General features: G+C 45.8%; 1 protein-coding gene across 1 annotated transcript in view; it reads right to left on the reverse strand.

The window, feature by feature from the left end:
• Positions 1 to 20,553, reverse strand: part of PITPNC1 (phosphatidylinositol transfer protein cytoplasmic 1) — a 164,435-nt gene that overhangs the window by 29,786 nt on the left and 114,096 nt on the right. Inside the window, exons 5-6 of the mRNA XM_089661463.1 lie at positions 18,072 to 18,143; positions 14,762 to 14,857 (exon numbers count right to left, since the gene is read on the reverse strand). Of these exons, the coding sequence (XP_089517589.1) occupies positions 14,762 to 14,857; positions 18,072 to 18,143 (168 nt within the window). The remainder of the gene's footprint in view (positions 1 to 14,761; positions 14,858 to 18,071; positions 18,144 to 20,553) is intronic.

A 20,553-nucleotide genomic window follows, 5' to 3' on the forward strand; every position in this document is an offset into this window, starting at 1 on the left:
AGGTATGTAACACCATGGAGGTATGTAACACCATGGAGGTATGTAACACCATGGAGGTATGTAACACCATGGAGGTAAGTAACACCATGGAGGTAAGTAACACCATGGAGGTAAGTAACACCATGGAGGTATGTAACACCATGGAGGTAAGTAACACCATGGAGGTAAGTAACACCATGGAGGTAAGTAACACCATGGAGGCATGTAACACCATGGAGGCATGTATCACCATGGATGTATGTAACACCATGGATGTATGTAAGACCATGGAGGTAAGTAACATCATGGAGGTATGTAACACCATGGAGGTAAGTAACACCATGTAGGTATGTAACACCATGTAGGTATGTAACACCATGGAGGTAAGTAACACCATGGAGGTAAGTAACACCATGGAGGTATGTAACACCATGGAGGTATGTACCCAGATGCTGCCTACTTTTATCTTGTGGTACAGAAGATGAGACAGTGACACAATATTATTACAATTAGGCTCCATTCACACTTCTGCGACTCCAAAAGTTGTGTGATTTCCATTGTGACTTTGATGGAAGTTTGGATGGATGCGACTTCAGCTGTTGATTTTGGCTTTGACTGTCGCATTGATAACATTAAAGTGATTCTAAAGGCTCAAGGCTTTATGTGTTCTATGTATGTATGAAGGCAAATAACCTTTTGTGTGCAGCAGCCCCCCCACAGCCAGGTTCCCACTGCGCATACACGAGAAGTGCTGCGCTTTGTGAATGGTCCGGCACTCTTCTGGGACCTGTCACATGTCCCAGAAGACTACAGGGAGGGAGGAAGTGGGAGCGGGTACCTGTCAAAATTAGGTACCAGCTCCCCCTCCATCCCCAAGGTCCATAGTCTCTGGTCATCCCCTTTACGGTGTCCGCAGTCTCTGGTCATCTCCTGTACTGTGTCCGCAGTCTCTGGTCATCTCATGTACTGTGTCCGCAGTCTCTGGTCATCTCATGTACTATGTCCGCAGTCTCTGGTCATCTCCTGTACTGTGTCCGCAGTCTCTGGTCATCTCCTGTACTGTGTCCGCAGTCTCTGGTCATCTCCTGTACGGTGTCCGCAGTCTCTGGTCATCCCCTCTACTGTGCCTGCAGTCTCTGGTCATCTCCTATACTGTGTCCCCAGTCCCTGGTCATCTACTGTACGGTTTCCGCAGTCTCTGGTCATCTCCTGTACTGTGTCTGCAGTCTCTGGTCATCTCCTGTACTATGTCCGCAGTCTCTGACCATCTCCTGTACTGTGTCTGCAGTCTCTGGTCATCTCCTGTACTATGTCTGCAGTCTCTGACCATCTCCTGTACTGTGTCTGCAGTCTCTGGTCATCTCCTGTACTATGTCTGCAGTCTCTGGTTATCTCCTGTAGTATGTCTGCAGTCTCTGGTCATCTCCTGTACTATGTCTGCAGTCTCTGATCATCTCCTGTACTGTGTCCGCAGTCTCTGGTCATCTCCTGTACTATGTCCGCAGTCTCTGGTCATCTCCTGTACTGTGTCCGCAGTCTCTGGTCATCTCCTGTACTGTGTCCGCAGTCTCTGGTCATCTCCTGTACCATGTCTGCAGTCTCTGGTCATCTCCTGTACTGTGTCCGCAGTCTCTGGTCATCTCCTGTACGGTGTCCGCAGTCCATTGGTTCAGAATATTTTTTTTTCTTGTTTTCCTCCTCTAAAACCTAGGTGCGTCTTATGGAGCAAAAAATACGGTAGTTGTTTGAGAGAACTATTATTCCTTTATAGAGGATTTGAAAATTTACAAATGCAGCAATTTAGAAGTTGGATGGAAGCTTTAGCGCTGTAAAAGGTCGTTTGATAGATAAGTAGTGCATTTTATATACAAATATATAGATCAGACCAAAATGAGGGACAAATGAGGAAGAGGGAGGGACAGAAGGACTTTGTTCCGAATCAGGGACAGTCCCTCGAAATCAGGGACAGTCCCTTAAAATCAGGGACAGTTGGGAGCTATCCATTACATTCATTTTTCTGGCACATGCGTTTGAACTGTGTTTTTGCTGCATTTAAAACTGCATGTTGTGTAAATGAGCCCTTAGAGATGCAAATATGTGGACTTTCCCAGGAGCGGGCTGAATGCAATGTCTGTAGGACTGGATATGTTACTAAATATATATATTATAAACTGCTACTAATAATAATATAATCACATCGGTGAGAGAAGGCCGCCCTCCTGGAGCGCCCCTCTCTCAGCTCTACTACTCCTTCAGGCTGAAGTTGAACCCCCCCAGATGACATTCTTCTTGTCTGTTCTTCTCCGGCTCCAGGATTGCCATAATACGCGCTGATAATTCTGCCGCGTTGTGTTCAGCGGAGATTTATAAAATCGAGGCATTGTCCTGACATTGATTGCCGCGTGTCTGACACATTAAAAAACCTCATTTCTCCCAGACGCGCCGCCGCTTTCATTACACCTTTTCAAACCGCAGAAAATTGTCTTTTTTTTTCTCAAACCCACATCGTCTGATTTGAGGGCCCAGCAGGTCGGACGGAATAAAAACTTCCATGGGTTATTACCACAAAACCTCTGCGCTGATGGCTTTAAAGACGGGCAACAGTGCGTGACATGTGAGCCTCACAAGCGAGCGACGGCTTTCTCGCCTCTTTAATCCCGGCTGGAGCACAGGAGGGACAAATTGCTTTTCATTTTTTTTTTAACGTTCACTAAATTGATCTGCAAGATGGAGTTTTTACATTATACGATCGAAGGATTCACGAGACGCTGCTTTGTTGACGGTTAAAGCGAAAAGCCGCTTAATTTAGCTGTGCGTTACATCAATCTGCACTTCATTCACACCAAATGTCAATAAGGAGTTCTAATGGAGCGCCGTGCACAAAAATCTAATCACAGCCCTCCACCTTCTCTCTGGGCTGGTAACATTAGAGATTGGTAATCACTTAGGGGTCTATTTATAATACATTTGTTGTACAAATGTCAGAAACATTCCAGCAAGTTGAACAAAATGTCCCGTATTTTTTCTAAGAGTTTAATGCCTGTATCGTTGGCTCCATCTAGTGGCCAAAATGCGGTATAGTATTCTCAGTGAGGGGTTTCAGAAACAATACCGCATTTTAGCCACTAGATGGAACTGACAAAACACACAGTCTCTTAAAGTGGTTGTAAACCTTTCATTGAAATATGAACAAAGCAAATCCCTCTATAGCAGGAGTGAAAAAAAGGCGGCCCTCCAGCCGTTACAAAACTACAAGTCCCATCATGCCTCTGCCATTGGGAGTCATGCTTGTAATTGTCAATCTTGCAATGCCTCATGGGACTTGTAGTTTGGCAACAGCTGGAGGGCTACCAGTTTGACACCCATGCTCTATAGTGTGTGCTTGTCTCAGTCCAGAGCACTGAGTGTCATTTCTGTCTGCTGCCTCCTTCCTCTGCTATCAGCATAAATCACTTCTGACAACTTTTCCTGACACCAAGAGAAAAAAGGTGACGGGAGGGAGCTCCAGCAGACTGACAGCCTCAACTCTTGTCCTGTGTGCTGTGTGGAGGGGGTGTGGCTCCTCCCTCCAATCAGATCTCAGAGCTCTCCCCACTGAGCTCTGCAGAGTGTAATTTCAGCTCTCCACCCCCTTTTTTATGAACTCTCATACAAGCTTGATAAATTCTGGACTGTGAATGGATGTAGAGAAGAGAAAACGTCAGATAAACAGGTACATCCACCTCATGTTATATTTCAGGTGCTATGCAGGGAATAACAGGAAATAGTTATAAGATCATGTCACACATGTAATATGGTATGAATGGCAGAGGATCTAATGTTGCTGTTGGGCAGGTTTGCAGCTCATATGCTTGACCTATCTCCCCCCTGCGGGTACACACGTAGGCTGTTTTACGGCTGATATCATATACGCCATGTCCAACCATTATGGCCAATTTTATGTCTGGAGAAAGGTCATCGGGATACAAAGACGCCATTCTGTCCATGAAATGAACCCTTCTTGTGTATCCCGTGATACGATATCAAGCTGACGCTTTGCAGGCGTGTTTATGGAGCCCGTCCTAGAGGCAGATTGCTCCAGTGAAGTCGTGACTCCGTTTCCAGCCATCTGTTTCCACAATTTTGTCATTTTACAGAGAGTGGATTGTCAGGACCCAGATGGCCCCTTCTGGGAATAGAAATATTCAAATCCCAGGATCCTATGTGTCGCCCAGACACCCAATTCACAGAACGACATCTGCTGCTGACGCATGTCTCTTTCCGCAGCGAGATAAGCATGGCGATTCGGGGGGAGGGGAGACTGAAAACTGAGGCCTGCGGGGATTCTACAGGATGATTGAGAAACAACATAAAGGTATCGAATCAAACAGCTCAATAGATGGGACAGGTGTGGCGGGATACGGACAATGGCACCGGTGTGATACGGGCTCCTTGGCATCATTCCAGCATGGATGGAGGAAGATCCCACTATGTATGTGAAGAAGGAAATACGGGAAGATATGTTTACGGAAATACCATCGTGTCTGACATTAATGGAAAGCCAAGACACCAAATCTGAGTGAGGAAAGCAGGTCTGCATCTTCCCTTCCACGGCGTGGCTCCAATCACACATCTACTTCCACTGTGAAGTCCTGTCATAGCGCCCCCTGGCAGGTGACACAGGCTCACCTAAGCGGCAGTTGGTCCGGGAACCCTAGTGGTCTCGACCCACCAAGAAGCAAAGAGGCTACAGTGTGGAGACTGTTCATAGGACTACAGACAAGAGAGTGGTCAGGTCCAGGCAGGCGACAACAGTAGTCAGGTCCAAGCAGAGGTTCAGGCAGGCAGCAAGTGAGTAGTCAGGTCAACCCAGGGCAGCAACAATGAGGCAATTGACCAGTATACAGTCAGGTCCATAAATATTGGGACATCGACACAATTCTAACATTTTTGGCTCTATACACCACCACAATGGATTTGAAATGAAACGAACAAGATGTGCTTTAACTGCAGACTGTCAGCTTTAATTTCAGGGTATTTACATCCAAATCAGGTGAACGGTGTAGGAATTACAACAGTTTGCATATGTGCCTCCCACATCTTAAGGGACCAAAAGTAATGGGACAGAATAATAATCATAAATCAAACTGTCACTTTTTAATACTTGGTTGCAAATCCTTTGCAGTCAATGACAGCCTGAAGTGTGGAACGCATAGACATCAGCAGACGCTGGGTGTCATCCCTGGTGATGCTCTGCCAGGCCTTTACTGCAACTGTCTTCAGTTCCTGCTTGTTCTTGGGACATTTTCCCTTCAGTTTTGTCTCCAGCAAGTGAAATGCTCAATCGGATTCAGGTCAGGTGATTGGCCATTGCAGAACATTCCACTTCTTTGGTGTCTTTTGCAGTCTGCTTTGGGTCATTGTCCATCTGCACTGTGAAGCGTCCAATGAGTTGTGAAGCATTTGGCTGAATATGAGCCGATAATATTCCCGAAACACTTCACAATTCATCCGGCTGCTTCTGTCAGCAGTCACATGATCAATAAATACAAGAGAAGCAGTTCCATTGGCAGCCATACATGCCCACGCCATGACACTACCACCACCATGATCACTGATGAGGTGGTATGCTGAGGACCATGAGCAGTTCCTTCTCCATCCTCTTCTCTTCCCATCACTCTGGTACAAGTTGATGTCGGTCTCATCTGTCCATAGGATGTTGTTCCAGAACTGTGAAGGCTTTTTTACATGTCGTTTGGCAAACTCTAATCTGGCCTTCCTGTGTTTGAGGCTCACCAATGGTTTCCATCTTGTGGTGAACCCTCTGTATTCACTCTGGTGAAGTCTTCTCTGATTGGTGACTTTGACACACATACACCTACCTCCTGGAGAGTGTTCTTGATCCGGCCAACTGTTGTGAAGGGTGTTTTCTTCACCAGGGAAAGAATTCTTCAGTCATCCACCACAGTTGTTTTCTGTGGTCTTCCGGGTCTTTTGGTGTTGCTGAGCTCACCGGTGCGTTCCTTCTTTTTAAGAATGTTCAAAACAGTTGTTTTGGCCACGCCTAATGTTTTTGCTATCTCTCTGATGGGTTTGTTTTGTTTTTTCAGCCTAATGATGGCTTCACTGATAGTGACAGCTCTTTGGATCTCATCTTGAAAGTTGACAGCAACAGATTCCAAATGCAAATAACACACTTGAAATGAACTCTGGACCTTTTATCTGCTCATTGTAATTGGGATAATGAGGGAATAACACACACCTGGCCATGGAACAGCTGAGAAGCCAATTGTCCCATTACTTTTGGTCCCTTAAGAAGTGGGAAGCACATATGCAAACTGTTGTAATTCCTACACCGTTCACCTGATTTGGATGTAAATACCCTCAAATTAAAGCTGACAGTCTGCAGTTAAACCACATCTTGTTCGTTTCATTTCAAATCCATTGTGGTGTATAGAGCCAAAAATGTTAGAATTGTGTCCATGTCCCATTATTTATGGACCTGACTGTAGCTACTTAGCTCGCAGATAGCCGGTGATAAGACACAGCAATACCCACTTCCAAGGCTGCTGCTCAAATATTGTTCCCGGATAGAGGACATGCCCAGCTGTGTCACTGGAAATTCTGGAGGTACTGTTCTTTCCACTGATATTAACAATGGGGTACTAATTATCCCACTGACACCAATGATGGGGCACTATTCCTCCCACTGACACCAATGATGGGGCACTATTCCTCCCACTGACACCAATGATGGGGCACTATTCCTCTCACTGACACCTATGATGGCGCACTATTCTTCCCACTGACACCAATGATGGGGCACTATTCCTCCCACTGACACCAATGATGGGGCACTATTCCTCCCACTGACACCAATGATGGCGCACTATTCCTCCCACTGACACCAATGATGGGGCACTATTCCTCCCACTGACACCAATGATGGGGCACTATTCCTCCCACTGACACCAATGATGGGGCACTATTCCTCCCACTGACACCTATGATGGCGCACTATTCCTCCCACTGACACCAATGATGGGGCACTATTCCTCCCACTGACACCAATGATGGGGCACTATTCCTCCCACTGACACCAATGATGGCGCACTATTCCTCCCACTGACACCAATGATGGGGCACTATTCCTCCCACTGACACCAATGATGGGGCACTATTCCTCCCACTGACACCAATGATGGGGCACTATTCCTCCCACTAATACCAATGGTGGGGCACTATTCCTCCCACTGACACCAATGATGGGGCACTATTCCTCCCACTGACACCAATGATGGGGCACTATTCCTCCCACTGACACCAATGATGGGGCACTATTCCTCCCACTGACACCAATGATGGGGCACTATTACTCCCACTGACACCAATGATGGGACACTATTCCTCCCACTGACACCAATGATGGGGCGCTATTCCTCCCACTGACACCAATGATGGACACTATTCCTCCCACTTACACCAACGATGGGGCACTATTCCTCTCACTGATACCAATGATGGGACACTATTCCTCCCACTGACACCAATGATGGGGCACTATTCCTCCCACTGACACCAATGATGGGGCACTATTACTCCCACTGACACCAATGATGGGACACTATTCCTCCCACGGACACCAATGATGGGGCGCTATTCCTCCCACTGACACCAATGATGGGACACTATTCCTCCCACTGACACCAATGATGGGGCACTGTTCCTCCCACTGACACCATTGATGGGACACTATTCCTCCCACTGACACCAATGATGGGGCACTATTCCTACCACTGATACCAATGATGGGACACTATTCCTCCCACTGATACCAATGATGGGGCACTATTCCTACCACTGATACCAATGATGGGACACTATTCCTTCCACTGACACCAATGATGGGGCACTATTCCTCCCACTGACACCAATGATGGGGCACTATTCCTCCTACTGATACCAATGATGGGGCACTATTCCTCCCACTGACACCAATGATGGGGCACTATTCCTCCCACTGACACCAATGATGGACACTATTCCTCCCACTTACACCAACGATGGGGCACTATTCCTCCCACTGATACCAATGATGGGACACTATTCCTCTCACTGACACCAATGATGGGACACTATTCCTCCCACTGACACCAATGATGGGGCACTATTCCTCCCACTGACACCAATGATGGACACTATTCCTCCCACTTACACCAACGATGGGGCACTATTCCTCCCACTGATACCAATGATGGGACACTATTCCTCCCACTGACACCAATGATGGGACACTATTCCTCTCACTGACACCAATGATGGGACACTATTCCTCCCACTGACACCAATGATGGGGCACTATTCCTCTCACTGACACCAATGATGGGACACTATTCCTCCCACTGACACCAATGATGGGGCACTATTCCTCCCACTGATACCAATGATGGGACACTATTCCTCTCACTGACACCAATGATGGGGCACTATTCCTCCCACTGATACCAATGATGGGGCACTATTCCTCCCACTGATACCAATGATGGGGCACTATTCCTCCCACTGACACCAATGATGGGACACTATTCCTCTCACTGACACCAATGATGGGACACTATTCCTCCCACTGACACCAATGATGGGGCACTATTCCTCTCACTGACACCAATGATGGGACACTATTCCTCCCACTGACACCAATGATACGGCACTATTCCTCCCACTGATACCAATGATGGGACACTATTCCTCCCACTGACACCAATGATGGGACACTATTCCTCCCACTGACACCAATGATGGGGCACTATTCCTCCCACTGACACCAATGATGGGGCACTATTCATCCGACTGATATAATTTTTGTATTCCCAATGACCATCAAGCATATGGCATTATCTACTCCCACTGGCCACAGCCCGGCCCTCCTAAAGTACACTGAAATGCTCCTTCAAACATTAGGAAATCAGTTTTTAATTAAATAATGAGCCACCATGCACCAGCTCCAAATAAGGCTTGCAGTGGGAGTGTCCTCCTAAGCAGGATAATAAGTAGGGGGGCGGGGATACTTTAGGTAAAACATTTTTTCTGTGTATGCAGGTATTCTGTTGTAATTTTATACTTAAAGAGCCTGCCCAAATGATACTCTGCATACTGGCGTGATACTCTGCATACTGGCGTGATACTCTGCATACTGGCGTGATACTCTGCATACTGGCGTGATACTCTGCATACTGGCGTGATACTCTGCATACTGACGTGATACTCTGCATACTGGCGTGATACTCTGCATACTGACGTGATACTCTGCATACTGGCGTGATACTCTGCATACTGGCGTGATACTCTGCATACTGGCGTGATACTCTGCATACTGGCGTGTCACTCTGCATACTGACGTGATACTCTGCATACTGGCGTGATACTCTGCATACTGACGTGATACTCTGCATACTGGCGTGATACTCTGCATACTGGCGTGTCACTCTGCATACTGATGTGATACTCTGCATACTGGCGTGATACTCTGCATACTGGCGTGTCACTCTGCATACTGATGTGATACTCTGCATACTGGCGTGTCACTCTGCATACTGACGTGATACTCTGCATACTGACGTGATACTCTGCATACTGGCGTGATACTCTGCATACTGGCGTGTCACTCTGCATACTGACGTGATACTCTGCATACTGGCGTGATACTCTGCATACTGGCGTGATACTCTGCATACTGGCGTGATACTCTGCATACTGGCGTGATACTCTGCATACTGGCGTGATACTCTGCATACTTTCGTGATACTCTGCATACTGGCGTGATACTCTGCATACTGGCGTGATACTCTGCATACTTTCGTGATACTCTGCATACTGGCGTGATACTCTGCATACTGGCGTGATACTCTGCATACTGGCGTGATACTCTGCATACTGACGTCCTTTTCTGCCTTTCTCCACGTCTGCCCATTAGCATTACACGTTAAACATATGAAGAAATACTCCAGTGATCTGGAAAGAGAATATTGTGGGGTATGATGAATACAATCCTGTGTGATGCAGAGAATGTCACGCTGATAAAATAGAGTTCTTTATGACACATCGCGCTCATGGTGTCGGTCACGGCGAGCTCCTCAGAAGAGTGCGTTAATCCTTCAGGAAAATGAGTGTCAGCCTGCCACCGCCGCCTTTATTTATAGAGGATGAAATGCACCTTCCCTGTCAGGGACGGGATGATAAAGTCGCTTTTATCACCAGGTAATTTTCCTCAATGCTTCTCCCACACGTTCAGACGCCAGTCAGCATTATTGTTCTGTGCGTCGACTGGCGGCCGCTCATAGACAGTCACTGGCTGAGCGCGTCAGACACATCCACAAATGCTGCAACCGCAGATGTGACAATGCTAGGTCATGTGATACAAAGGACGTTTCCTGCCAACTTAAAGCCCAACTATTGGATGGAGAGACCCCCCCCCCTCCCCCAGGGCTACCCCCACCTCTCATTTATTTTTAATATCATTTGTAACATTTTATTTATTCACATATTATTGCTAGTATTATTATTATTAGTAGTAGTATTAATATTATTATTAATATTAAACTTGTTAGGATTATTATTAATATTAATATTATTATCATTATCACTACTACTAATAATATTCGTATTGTTTCCATTAATTATTCATGAATAATATTCATAAATAAATAAATATTATGTATAATTTAAATAAATAAATATTATCACCATCATAATCATCACTAATATTAATACTATCGTTAATTTTTAAGGAATAATATTCATTTTATATAATCAACATTATGTATAATTTAAATGAATAATATTATTAGCATTATCATCATCATTATTACTAATATTAAAACAATCATTAATTATTCAGGAATAATATTCATTTTAAATAATGAATATTATGTATAATTTAAATAAATTATATTATCATCATCATCGCTATTACTAATATTAATATTATCATTCATTTTTCAGGAATAATATTCATTTTAAATAATGGATATTATGTTTAATTTAAATGAATATTATTGTCCTTATCATCACTAATACTAATAATACTATTGTTAATTTTTAAGGAATGATATTCATTTTAAATAATGAGTATTGTGTATAATTTAAATTAATAATATTATTATCATCATCACTATTACTAATATTAATACTATCATTCATTTTTCAGGAATAATATTAAATTTAATTAATGAGTATTATTTAAATAAGTATTACTTATGTATTTAATATTAAACTATAACTGAGGGCAAAACTTTTTATTTCTATTTTTTTAGCTTGGAATAGAGTGCAGGAGGATTAGAATTCTTGTCAGTTTTTTATTGCGGTCTGTGACCCCATTAAGGAAGTCCCCCCCCCGTCCGTGCGTCCTGTTTAATATTACCATTGAAAGTGAAAGTAACAGAAATTCCCAAATTTTGAGTTGCCCTCTGAAAATACATGGGAAATTTTCCAATGGGGAAACTAGTTCTGGTGACCTGGATGTTCATAAGGAATACCCTACATTTGCAAGGATTTCCTCTCACTTCCTGTTTGGCTATGGGACAGGAAATGAAAGGAAATCTCTGCAATGGCACACAGGTGGTGAAAAGAAAAATGTGACAGGGGTTATACCCCTGCCTTACTCCATCCAAAATGGAAAACGCTTTGCTTATAGTATATTTTAAGAAAATATTATGAATATTAATTATATATTTAAGCGTTATTATTATTTAATGAGGTTTTATTTACTTCCATAACATAATATAATTTTATACCCCTTTTCTAGGTGTCTTTCTTCTAGCTGGTCACATGACGAGTCCTCTCCTCCCTGCATTGGTGGTGGGCAGTTCTCTAGCAGTTTCCTGTGAACCCAGGTGGCCATGATGACACACCCACAGGGGGTGGGTCCATGACACTCCTTGTCTCACAGGAAGTAGCTTGAATGTTGCTGGGTGTCATTCAGAGTAAACCAGCGGTGAGGATGGAGGAGGATGTAGAGGGGTAGGGTGGGGATGCAGTGTCCTATTAATAGGTGTGATGGGCTTTAAAGGGAACCTGTCACTATAAAAGGACCTTGAAATGTGTCCAAAGCCACAACTATTCGGACACAGTTGACACATAGCAGCATGTGGTGGATGCACGCACCATCTGTCCCTGAACTCCAACAATGAAGGAGAAGAATCTCCTGTAGGGTACAAGGGGTTTGCCCCTTGACACAGTCTGTCTCTGCAGCGTTCAATCCTGGTCCCCAATCATGATTCACTGTCCCAGACGAATGCTCACACACCTGCACATGGACGGGCGTTTTCAATGGAAACGATCTTATCAGCAAATACATTTTTGCAAATGTTGGTTTGTTGAAGGACATTCACCTTTACTACACGGAGCCTCAGGAGTCCGGTCTGACTGATGGAGAACAGTACAATGTCTAGTGTAATTGCTTTTATCTCAGCAGCCAACCCACCATACCTGATCACTGCACTGCATATACACATACCGCCACAAGAGCAACACTGTATATAAACACATGTAAAGGAATGAATACGACTGCACACGCAGCATGGCTTATGCTCTGTCCCGCCACTGTCCCCTCCCCATCACCCGGCCATTCATGGTCCCCATCCAAGAACTGTGCACCCTTCTGTGTACGTCTGCCCCTGGCTGCCTCTCCGATGGTGTGTAATTCATTGCATTTACAGCAGATGGGTTTCACCTTTTGAGCTCAGTCACCGTTCATGGAAAGGATAACCCGATTACGTGCGCTCGGCCGGGTCCCTCCATTATACAACACATGTGCTCCCCGTGTACGGAAATCCCAACACAGAACATCTGACTTTGTGCCATCCTGTAACTATCCCTATAGAACAGACAGGGGCAGATTTACTAAAGGCAAATAGACCTTGCACTGTGCAGTTGCTCCAGAGCTGACTAAATGAGGTGAAGCTTCACTTTGCAAAGAACACCCAATCACGTGCTGGGAAAATCACAAAAACTGCATCTCTGCTTGTATGTGATTGGATGACGGGAGTCAGCAGAGCTTTCCCGCGTTTACTGAGTGCAACTGCCCTTCACAAAGTGCACAGTCCATTTGCCTTTAGTAAATCCACCCCACAGTCATGTATAGCCTACTCCTTGGATCCCGCTGAATGATGTGCTGGGTAAAAAGACAAATTTACTACAATCAGCAGTGAGGATTGTAAGAAATTCAGAATCTCTTCTTCCCTCCAAACTGGGGGGGCATTGACACACACAGCAGCAGATCCAGTGGTGTATTTAGGTTTTGTGTTGCCCTTAGCAACACAAAAATCGGCTCCCCCCCTCCATGGAGAGACCCTGACACCGACCAACACCCCCCTCCCCCACAAAGAGAGCCTGACAATGACCAACAACACCCCAGCTTCCCTAACCGAGAGAGCCTTCCACTACCACCGCCCCCCCCCATACACTGGCAACCTCCCTTCCCACCCTGGCGAGAGAGAAGACACTCACCTTCACAGCTCCGGACATCCCCGGGAACAAGAGTCAGGCTCTGCATACACCATCATGCAGCCCACAGCCTCTCTCAGATCCCACCTGGTCCCCATGCTGTGTGTGTGTCTTTTCATCTATCCTGTCTTTAGGGGGGTGGCGCTGCCCCCATGAAAAATGCTGCTGCCCCCCTGAAAGATGCTGCCCTAAGCAAATGCCTTGTTTGCCTTGTGGTAAATACGCCCCTGTTTAGACCAATGATATGCATAGACTATAAACAGTTACCCCGGGTCCAGGGCGGATCAGCCTCCCTCCATAGACTATAAACCGTTACCCCGGGTTCAGGGCGGATCAGCCCCCCCTCCATAGACTATAAACCGTTACCCCGGGTTCAGGGCGGATCAGCCTCCCTCCATAGACTATAAACCGTTACCCGGGGTTCAGGGCGGATCAGCCTCCCTCCATAGACTATAAACAGTTACCCCGGGTTCAGGGCAGATCAGCCCCCCCTCCATAGACTATAAACCGTTACCCGGGGTTCAGGGCGGATCAGCCTCCCTCCATAGACTATAAACCGTTACCCCGGGTTCAGGGAGGATCAGCCCCCCTCCATAGACTATAAACCGTTACCCGGGGTTCAGGGCGGATCAGCCTCCCTCCATAGACTATAAACAGTTACCCAGGGTTCAGGGTGGATCAGCCACCCTCCATAGACTATAAACAGTTACCCCGGGTTCAGGGCGGATCAGCCTCCCTCCATAGACTATAAACAGTTACCCAGGGTTCAGGGTGGATCAGACTCCCTCCATAGACTATAAACAGTTACCCGGGGTTCAGGGCGGATCAGCCTTCCTCCATAGACTATAAACTGTTACACCGGGTTCAGGGCGGATCAGCCTCCCTCCATAGACTATAAACCGTTACCCCGGGTTCAGGGCGGATCAGCCTTCCTCCATAGACTATAAACTGTTACTCGGGGTTCAGGGCAGATCAGCCTCCCTCCATAGACTATAAACTGTTACCCGGGGTTCAGGGCGGATCAGCCTTCCTCCATAGACTATAAACTGTTACACCGGGTTCAGGGCGGATCAGCCTCCCTCCATAGACTATAAACCGTTACCCGGGGTTCAGGGAGGATCAGCCTCCTTCCATAGAATATTTCTGCACCTTTGCAAGTGGCTAAAACTGAATCCAATACTTCCTATTAGACCAAATCCAACATGTTGGACATCTATGGGGGGGTCACATGGTAACAAATCACACAGAACCGTGGTGTACTTGTTCAGTTCCAGATTTCGGACCCTGAGGTGCCCCTTACCTCAGACTCCTTATAATACCTCTCAGGGATATCATCATAGGCGATGTCGACAAAACACACTTCCCTCTCCAGGTCCTTCACTTCGTGATCAAATATCTGCAAAAAACAAAGCACAACACAGCAATTAGGCTGCTATGGCGGGGAGGACTGAAGAGCTTACATTCTAATCGGCCCTGTAGGAAAGTGGCTGGGAATATTGCTGAGTATGCTGCACAAGGGAAATGTCCCAATCACATGGAGCTGAAGAAGAGGCCCACAAATGCTGGGGGTTGTTATTGCAGAAACTGGCACCAATGCTGGGGGTTGTTATTGCAGAAACTGGCACCAATGCTGGGGGTTATTATTGCAGAAACTGGCACCAATGCTGGGGGTTATTATTGCAGAAACTGGCACCAATGCTGGGGGTTGTTATTGCAGAAACTGGCACCAATGCTGGGGGTTATTATTGCAGAAACTGGCACCAATGCTGGGGGTTATTATTGCAGAAACTGGCACCAATGCTGGGGGTTGTTTTTGCAGAAACTGACAACAATGTTGGGGGTTATTATTGCAGAAACTGACAACAATGCTGGGGTTATTATTGTAAAAACTGGCATCAATTTTGGGTTTATTATTATAGAAACTGACACCATTGCTGGGGGTTATTATTGCACTCAGTGACACCAGTGCTGGGGGTTATAATTCCACTTACTGACACCAATGCTGGGGGTTATTATTCCACTCACTGACACCAATGCTGGGGGTTATTATTCCACTCAATTACATCAATGTTGGGAGTTATTATTCCATTCACTTATACCAATGATGAGTTTTATTATTGCATCCACTGACTCCATTATTAGGGGTTATTAATGAACACACTGACACCAATGCTGGGTGCTAATATTGCATTCACTGACACCAATGCTGGGGGTTATTATTGCATTCATTGACACCAATATTAAGTGTTATTTTTGCAATCACTGACACCAATGCTGGGATTATTATTCCACTCACTGACACCAATGTTGGGGGTTATTATTGCACTCACTGACACCAAAACTGGGTGTCATTATAGCACTCACTGACACCAGTGCTGGAGGGGTATTATTACTGTCTTTGACATGAATGCTTGGGGTTATAATATTCCAACTTCTTCATTGTGCACTGCGATACGCTGCAATACGTGCAGCAATACTGACATTTTTGGGCTTTGAGATGTTATAACCTGACATCATCTCAGCCTAGAGAAAGCCACTGTCTGCAGCTCAAGGATGGCTTTTTAGGACAGGTTCACACTATAGAAACGTGTTCCGGATGCCTTTCTGTATGTGCATTTTTGACATGTTTTTAGCGTGTTCTGGTACATTTTTGATGCGTATTTGACACGTTCCGGTATATTTTTCATGTTTTCCGGTTCATTTTTTCCCCTTTCTTTTGCTTCAATTAAATTTCATAGTTGCAATGTGACATCTACATTGTTTCAGTAATCTTTGCAACACTGTGAACCTGATTCCTATGTGACAAATGGGCCGGTTTCTCCTACAGTTCCATCCCTGGTCAGAAGGTGGCAGAGTTTTCATCCCGTACTCTGGCTCTCTCTTGGTACATTTGCAGAGCTCACATGTTTATGAAGCAGAGGGAAGGACATGGCTATTCATGACACTGTCAGCTGGTATTATAGAGGGCTGATGAGCAAAGACCTTACCCCCGGCTGTACACACAGGGCTCAGGGCTCTTCATTGTGCTGTGCCCGGACAATGGCACTGAGGGATGCGGCACTGCAATGGTTAATTCAATTAAACTCCACAGAAGGGGGACGGATACGTGTGATCTCCTCATATATACACTGGATATGGCCGTCCACACTTACACATTCACAGCGAATGTAATAGAAGTGATAAAATAGTTCCTGATACAGAGATTGGCCCAGTGATCTCTGTACAGCACCGCTGTATATGTCAGAGCTATATACAGGTATAATAATAGTAGTGTGCGACTGTGGGGGAGGGGACATTAGAGTGTAAGCTCCTCTGGTACAGAGACTGATGTGACTGTGGGGGAGGGGACATTAGAGTGTAAGCTCCTCTGGTACAGAGACTGATGTGACTGTGGGGGAGGGGACATTGGAGTGTAAGCTCCTCTGGTACAGAGACTGATGTGACTGTGGGGGAAGGGACATTAGAGTGTAAGCTCCTCTGGTACAGAGACTGATGTGACTGTGGGGGAAGGGACATTAGAGTGTAAGCTCCTCTGGTACAGAGACCGATGTGACTGTGGGGGAGGGGACATTAGAGTGTAAGCTCCTCTGGTACAGAGAATGATGTGACTGTGGGGAAGGGGGCATTAGAGCGTAAGCTCCTCTGTTACAGAGACTGATGGGACTGTGGGGGAGGGGACATTAGAGTGTAAGCTCCTCTGGTACACAGACTGATGTGACTGTGGGGGTGGGGACATTAGAGTGTAAGCTCCTCTGGTACAGAGAATGATGTGACTGTGGGGGAGGGGACATTAGAGTGTAAGCTCCTCTGGTACAGAGAATGATGTGACTGTGGGGAAGGGGGCATTAGAGCGTAAGCTCCTCTGTTACAGAGACTGATGGGACTGTGGGGGAGGGGACATTAGAGTGTAAGCTCCTCTGGTACACAGACTGATATGACTGTGGGGGAGGGGACATTAGAGTGTAAGCTCCTCTGGTACAGAGACTGATGTGACTGTGGGGGAGGGGACATTAGAGTGTAAGCTCCTCTGGTACAGAGAATGATGTGACTGTGGGGGAGGGGACATTAGAGTGTAAGCTCCTCTGGTACAGAGAATGATGTGACTGTGGGGGAGGGGACATTAGAGTGTAAGCTCCTCTGGTACAGAGAATGATGTGACTGTGGGGGAGGGGACATTAGAGTGTAAGCTCCTCTGGTACAGAGACTGATGGGACTGTGGGGGAGGGGACATTAGAGTGTAAGCTCCTCTGGTACACAGACTGATGTGACTGTGGGGGTGAGGACATTAGAGTGTAAGCTCCTCTGGTACAGAGAATGATGTGACTGTGGGGGAGGGGACATTAGAGTGTAAGCTCCTCTGGTACAGAGAATGATGTGACTGTGGGGAAGGGGGCATCAGAGCGTAAGCTCCTCTGGTACAGAGACTGATGGGACTGTGGGGGAGGGGACATTAGAGTGTAAGCTCCTCTGGTACACAGACTGATGTGACTGTGGGGGAGGGGACATTAGAGTGTAAGCTCCTCTGGTACAGAGAATGATGTGACTGGCTCAATGTTCTCTGTACAGCACCGTGGTATATGTCAGAGATACAGAAGAGTCAGAAAACTCACACTGTCGTTGGATCCTTGATTATCTTCATATTTTGTCTCTATATGGATGGAGAATTTCGGAAGAAATGAACACTGTAAGGGAATAAAAAACAGATTATTACACAGGTGTCTTCCTAGAATCCCTATATTAGGTAGGAGGGTGTGGGGTCTGCACAGGAAAGGAGACCTCTAAGATTAGTGTACATGGGCAGACCATTGCACGGTGCCCCCCCCCCCCCCCCTCCAGTATACTGGGGTAAAGGAGGCTTACAGGGCACAGTCAGCACTCATTGTACTTCGTTCAGTTGATCTTTCAGGTAATGTATCTTTTCACTAACAGAAATATAAATGCATCTGTTGTAAATCTTTTACATGTGTAAATCAATGTACACACGTATGCTTAGAGCTCCTGGAAGTGAATGTTCATTTATAGCTGGAGTTCTGCTTTAAGGTATTAATTGGCCATCACGCCATGTGGTGCGCTCCGGCTCCGGCATTTGGGTCTGGAAATCAATTACTTCCACCAAAGACATTTATATACCTGACCAGGAACATTACCCAGCCATGTGGCATCATTAAAGGGTCATTCAGATTAATTATCTTGGCTGTTAGAACTTCCAGGAGGTGGTAATTAACTTTTATCCATTGGAAATGGAAGTGGCAAAATCACTCCTCCCCCCATTTCATGGCCTCACCATTCACTGTCATCCCTCCTCAGACTGCACAGAATAATGGCTGCCATCCAAAAATCCCTGAGAATCACCATTCCCCGTCTCCAACCCGCAGACAACCCCATGTGACGGACAATCTTCACTGTGTATCTATCTATCCCTCCCAGTAGACAGGAAAATAATGTCATCCTGCTGCTTTTCCCTGCATGCAAATCACAGGTTTACTTGGGTGAAATAAGTAATCAAGCAAGCCAGCATCCTTTTTGTTTCAGATTTGCTCCTCCATCACCTCTCACAGTTCTTCCAATGTACAGATCAATGTTATCAAAGTTAGATTTTCCATACCCTAAGGTCCCCCCCCCCCAGGTGGCATAGCATTTAGGTCATTTAGGCCATAAGCAATGCATTGTGGGAGGTGGAGGGAGACGTGCCTATCGTCCACTAGGGTGGAGAGGTGACATTTCAAGGGGCTCAGGTCAACACTGACACGGCACATCCTAAACCCAACCCTGTGCTATCACTGAGTCTTCTGAAGCTGGCAGTTTGCTGGGCTGGTTTTGTCCACAGGTAACAAAGACGTCTAATATTCCACTGCTGCAGTAAATTGTTTCAGCCAACACTGCCGTCTTGCTTGATAAGTGACAGATTCCTTTGTGCAGTTCTCTGGAATTGAAGAACCTCAATCAATTCTTGAAAAAAAAAAATTTGATATAGTTTATTTTTAGGACTCGCTGCCTCTCGCTGTTATTCTTCACCTCAAAATGTCTTGTGATTCCGCGTTTTCATTAAATACTCTCTAAGACCCCTCTTGAGATCAGTGGATTATTTCATCCCGCCACCGATGATCTGAGCGCTGTGAAATCTGTCCGTGGATTTATATGTAATATCTGCTGCGTCTTCTCCCCCTTGTGCTCCAGATTTGGAGGGGTCGTGTCAAATGTTATTTTTAGGACCTTCTAAGACGTCATAACACAAGATGTAAAAAGTATATAATATATCATTTTTGTGCCGTTGCCTGGCAACAGAGACTTCATCCCCATGTCTATCTTAGTGTCAGCATCTGCGTTTATTTAAAGCTACTCTGGGATAAGTAAACATTGTCTATATCCATTCATCCTGTGTATTCTTCTAGAATCTCGGGAGATTTGTGTATTTATTCCAGATCTGTGCAGTCATCTAGTGTGAGACTTCCTGGAATAAAGACCGCTCACTGCTGCGCTCACTGATTGTGCAGGGGGACTGGTCTTGCTCCACCCCCTCCTGTAGATTTCTGCAGTGGGTGGAGCCTGCTGGGTGCCTCCCAGAGTTCTGCTATCTGCACAGACTATGTACAGCACAGTGATGTCCTTGCTAGTTTTATATGGTAATATCTAGTTTTGGTAAGATGTTTGGTTTGCACAAAGTGGATTTATATCCTTTGTAGCTGCATAGGAATGTATTTCAGTAAAGGTTTTTGTGAGTTCTGCTTTAAGTAAAGTTTTGGTAACAGCCATCTGTTAGAGGGACATTATTTATACTAACCCCCAATGTAAGGGACATTCTTCCCACTGACCCCCCCCAATGTAAGGGACATTCTTCCCACTGACCCCCAATGTAAGGGACATTCTTCCCACTGATCACCAATGTAAGGGACATTCTTCCCACTGACCCCCAATGTAAGGGACATTCTTCCCACTGACCCCCAATGTAAGGGACATTCTTCCCACTGACCCCCAATGTAAGGGACATTCTTCCCACTGATCACCAATGTAAGGGACATTCTTCCCACTGATCACCAATGTAAGGGACATTCTTCCCACTGACCCCCAATGTAAGGGACATTCTTCCCACTG

This window comes from Staurois parvus, unplaced genomic scaffold, assembly GCF_062004578.1.
Source record: "Staurois parvus isolate SC_StPar_1 unplaced genomic scaffold, SC_StPar_1.0 ptg001344l, whole genome shotgun sequence".
NCBI lineage: Eukaryota > Metazoa > Chordata > Amphibia > Anura > Ranidae > Staurois > Staurois parvus.